The 5,020-nt window shown below is 41.8% G+C and overlaps 1 protein-coding gene and 1 long non-coding RNA gene across 4 annotated transcripts in view; one reads left to right on the top strand and one right to left on the bottom strand.

Moving 5' to 3' along the window:
- AIG1 (androgen induced 1) overlaps nt 1–5,020 on the top strand; it is a 127,976-nt gene that overhangs the window by 72,183 nt on the left and 50,773 nt on the right. The window contains exon 4 of one of the 3 annotated variants that reach the window (XM_055809590.1): nt 1,119–1,248. The exons of the other annotated variants lie outside the window; for them this stretch is intronic. Coding sequence (XP_055665565.1) covers nt 1,119–1,248 — 130 coding nt within the window. The remainder of the gene's footprint in view (nt 1–1,118; nt 1,249–5,020) is intronic. 3 annotated transcript variants of the gene reach the window in all.
- The window catches only part of LOC114014081 (uncharacterized), a 33,418-nt gene that overhangs the window by 4,906 nt on the left and 23,492 nt on the right, over nt 1–5,020 (bottom strand). The window contains exon 2 of the long non-coding RNA XR_003557440.2: nt 1,453–1,679. This is a non-coding gene — a long non-coding RNA (uncharacterized LOC114014081). The remainder of the gene's footprint in view (nt 1–1,452; nt 1,680–5,020) is intronic.

Here is a 5,020-nt window from a genome sequence, read left to right on the forward strand (position 1 = left end):
TGAAAAGTATATGTAAGTGGGCTATAATTTTTAACACGTGTGCGTAAGTTCTTGTGACTTCATTCCTTGCGACTTCATTCCTTGCTCCAGCAGAAAGATGAAAAGATAAACCATGACAGAGAAAACTTGTGGGTTTATACTAATGTAATTTCTAATTTTGGATAACAGACTGAAATAAAATAATTAGAAACATATGCATAAATGGCTTAGGATCTCACTGATGTTTCTTCTTGATATTACAAATTTGACAGAAAAGGAAAGGACTTTGGCTGTTGAAATGCTGAGAAGATTTGCACCTATAATCTCACCGAAATATTGTCTGTGTACCAGAAAGAGGCAATGGCAGTTTTTTGTTATGTCACTTCCTCTCTGATGATATATGGGCTATTACGATTCCTCAAGACTAACAAATAATTACAATTTAAGAAGTAGTTGCAAAATTGCCACGCCTCCTGGTACCAGCTGTGACACTGGGTAGAGTTTTCTGGTGAGTGCAGTGTTTGAACAGAGGTTCTAACAGCTGGATAGATGCAGTATTACATGGGTCAGCAGAAGGCCAAAAGGAGGTTACAGATTATGAAATACAGGGTTTATGATACTGAAGTAATGGAAGTGAGTTCCTTACCCGCTTTCTCCTCAGGCAAACTCTCTTTACTTTCAGGAAGCCACATTGACGTTTGCCTGAGAGAGCGCTGAGTAAAAATAAAAGACAGTAAAGGGTGCCTGGATTTGGTCAATTGTGTATGTAAAATTACGTCCTGTTGTGTGGACCAGCTGAGAGGAGGTAAATGGCCCTGTGGGAGGGACTGGAACTCCTTAAGCAGGCGAAGTTAGGTTGACAGTAGATGTAAAAATGGGTTGAAAATGGGGCCAGACCATTTGTCGTTGAAGAGGAGACCACAGGATTAATGCCTTGCCCCATCTCTGTTGTGGTGTTTGCTTATATGAGGAAATCATCATCTTAAAAAAGCTTCTTTTCACACCTGCTTCAGCAGTCCTTAAAAGAGCAGCCAGAGATCCTTGTGCCAGCTCATGCCTTTTCTTCAACATGCAGGAATTAATTGGCTTAGCATTTTCTAAAATAGGTCCCTTCCTCTTTTTTGCATTGTTCTATCCAGGAACCCAGTGGGATCCAGCAAGTGTCTGGAGCTGAAGTGCCATTAAGACTTGGGTGGATCTTCCACTCTCTACTGACTTTCTGGTCTCTGGTTTGTCTGCGGTGGAGCTGTAAAACTGAGCCACAGAAGGGTAGGAGGGAAGAAAGGGAATGTCTGTTCAGAATCTTACTATTTTTCTTTTTATCTATACTTTTCCCTGCTTTTGAAAGCTCATTAAAAAGCCACTCTAAAACCAGAAACCTGCGTGTGTCATGGGGCACCCAACTGTTCTTCCTAGATTTCCCCCAGAAGTTTTATATTCCTCCAGCAGTTTTTCTGACCAGTACTTACAGACCTGTACATCATGCATCTCCATGCCTGACCGGTGGCTCTGAAGGGTTCTGCTCCGCTGTCTGCACTTGGGCCATGCTGGAGAGCCCTGGTTGCAGGTAGGTGCTGATACACCAGGTGCAGCAGAAAGGCAGGACACAACCACAAACCTTGCCTGTGGCTCCTTCAGCTGGGTGCATCACTTCTGCTTGCCCCCGATGAATCAGAAAAGACTGATACATGAGCAGTTCTCTGGAGGAAAAGAAAAGAAATGAGTTGGGGAGAAGAGCGTAGGAAGCCACAGGCAAGGGGAAGGAGGAGGAGAGGGCTGTGAAATGGCAGGGAAGGGAAAGCTGAAGCTTGGGGTATGGCAGGGGAGGGCTGAGCAGAGGGCATGTGTCCAACCCAGCAGAGGTGAAGGAGATCGGTGATGTGGAGGAGCCATTGGCCTAAGAGTGTGGCAGGAAGGTCCTGAAGTTGGATGTAATGGGAGGATGGCACATAAAGGACTTATGGGGTAAACCAGTACATATGACATACTGGTCTGGAGAAGAAGCCTGTGCTTATGTTTGTCTGACATAATGTCCCAAAGCTGAAGGGAGAGCAAGATGACGGTAGGCTTATGTATGCGCTGAAGAAACAAAACTGGAAATGTTTTTCACAGCACAAATCATGAATTTTGTCAAGAATTACTCTTACAAATTGAAATTTGTAGATGATATCAATTTGTGCCTCGGTTTATTGCTTGATGATTCAGTGAGACATTTTGGATGCTGTTGCCAATAGCAAACTGTAGCTGCAACAAAAATTAGATCCTTCTGGCCTTCTAGTAGCTTTTTGGTACGGCCTTCCCTCAAGGACTGGCTTGCTTTGCTTTGAGCATGCCAGAAGTAGCAGAGGTCAGTCAGGAACTGGAACCACTTGCTAGGCTGGATCATAAATGCTGTCCAAAAAAATTTCCTGGTTGAGAAAGTGGTGCTCTTTCCTCTGGTGGAAAAAGCCCACTAGTATCTCCCATATAAAGTGTGTATTTAAAGCATCAAAAAAATGGAGAAGTAGAGGAAAGAGGGAAGGGAAAGACAAAAAGAGGAAGGGTGATGAGAGGGAGGGACGGAAGGAAGAATGGATGGATGGATGGATGGATGGATGGATGGATGGATGGATGGATGGATGGATGGGTGGATGGATGGAAGAAAATGAAACTGCTTGCCATTTTTATTGCTGTTGAGTAGGTGGGCTAGTGACAGACGCTTCCTCAGGTATACCCTCCACTGAGGACAGCAACATCATTTTTTCAGTTTCTGTCTTCTCACTGTCTTTGCTTTCCTTGTGGCTTTTTTCATCCTTTGCATTCTTTTCAGCAATTTAGGGTTTTTGTACCTTGCCATGCAGACTGTAAAAATTACTTTTCCAGCCCCAATCATAATAGCAAAAGGGAGACAGAATCTCTCTGGCATACTAACCTCAAGATACTGATTATTTTAATACAACTTCTAGCAAAATTATATGAAGCAGAACTGTTTTATTGGAAGGGGAGGTGCTTTTTGATTTTGTTTCTTCATTGGTCCAAACAACAGCACCATGTATATGGGTCTATCTGTTTCTTTTTTCCACAGATTATTACTATAGAGATTCTATGTTAGGCATAACATAAAAAGTACAAACAAGTGGTTACCATGACATTATTATAGATATATGCTGAGCCACATAGTTGTGTTTGCTTTTCGTTCTCTTTAGTAATTTATAAGCTGAATGTTTTCCTAGCTTAAGTAGTGGAATTCAGTTTTAGTGATCATCACTTCTAGTAATTGCCTGGCTGCAGCAGAGATCAAATAATTATGTTCCTGAAACAAGTCTTTGTTTAGTCTTCATTTGTGCTTCCTTCTCTGTAGCTCCACTATGGAGACAGGATGGAGGGCAGCCTCTGTTTCCATTTTGCTTGCTCACCCCTCACCAGCAGGTCGTGTGGATGTGTCTCTGACATGGGCGGTTTGGTTCACAGCCTTGCATTAGCACTGGCCCTTTCACCTCATCCCAGTGAGTTTTTTCTCCCTGCTGCAGCACAGACACTGCTCTTCGTTGGGGAATGTGCTGCACCATGGAGCAATCGGGAAATAAACTTTCCCCCTCATCACCCAGCTCTTTCAGCTGGCCTTAATGATTTTTTTTTAATTTTTTTTTTTTCAGCTGTGGGGAAAAACATTTTCACAGCTTTGAAAAGGGTTCATTCAGCCTTTCTGTAATAGTTCAAGTGGTTGGTTTTCTGCTGGCTTCTGAAATACATTACAAATCACAATCTGGAAAAAGTTCTAACACGGTTCCAAGTCTTGCTGCTGAATTTGGATACATTGCCGGGTCTTACTCTGTAGCTCATCCTTAACAACTGACAAAATATTTACTCGGCACAGTGCAGAAACAGCGAACTTTCTCCAAAATATTATAGAGTTGGAGTCAGAACACAGACAATGAGGCAAAAAATTGGACCTGCCCACCAAGCCATTAGTTGAATAATTTTCCAGAATGTCATGAGAAAGAGCTTCATCGAATCGCTATGCTGCATAGCTGCTTCTTATGATACGGGAGTGGAGAGGGCAGCCAGGTCCCCGGTAGTGAGGACAACATATTGCAGATACTGAAGGCTTAAGGGTATATTTGCACAGGCAGTTCCAGCAGGGAACATTTTTTGCCATTTATTAAACAGCTACTTCATAAAAAGGTGCTTTCCCTAAACTGATCTCCTGTGTTCAAAATGAACAGTAAAATCTTTAACCTGAGCTGGATTGGAGCATTGTTTCCTTTTTGGTAATTTTTCAGTGTTAGTTTTCCCCTGGGGAAAGGATTATTAAACTATTAGAACCAGATTTGAGTTGGTGGTGTGGTGTACTGTTAATCTCTTAATCTAAATCCACTACGTGGATTTAGTAGTATTTGACCCCTTTTTTTGAGAAATCGTGGAGGGAAAAAAAATGTAGTAAATTGTCTTCAGCGCAGAAAAGCCCATAGTGACAAAACTGTTGAGCCTAATAATAGTTTTCTTCTGCTTTTATGTTGTCTTCATGTGATCATTTGCAGAAGAGCCTCCTTGGTAATCATACTACGTTGTCTTTTTGACAGCAGTACGTTGCTGGGTTTAGACCAAATTGTACAGCATATCTCCTGAAATAAGATCACACCTCACCACATACTTAAATGCAGTACACTGCAGTCAATATTTCTGGCAGATTCCTTGTTTTCAGTGTAAACCCCCCCCCCCCCCCCCAAAAAAAAAAAAAAATCAGGAATAATGAGGCATAATAATTCAGCCCTTCTGAAACTGAGCAGAACTGGTTTTATAAGGCAAGAGGGTTTAGACAATCTTAGTTGCAACCACATTTATATCCATTGATGTCATGTCACTGTTTTTGCCATCTTGTTAAAATAGTAAGAAATATACTGTCCCAACTCTCTAAGAAACAGCATGGCACAGCTGCTGTAGCTACAGAGATTTGGAGAGAGGGGATACAAACAAGGATATTTTTTTTTTTTTAAAAAATCATTTATACATTTGTCTTTGCTAATAGTAGTCACATGAATTGGCATTTTGGATGACTTAC

This window comes from Falco peregrinus, chromosome 7 (genome assembly GCF_023634155.1).
Source record: "Falco peregrinus isolate bFalPer1 chromosome 7, bFalPer1.pri, whole genome shotgun sequence".
Taxonomy (NCBI): Eukaryota; Metazoa; Chordata; class Aves; order Falconiformes; family Falconidae; genus Falco; species Falco peregrinus.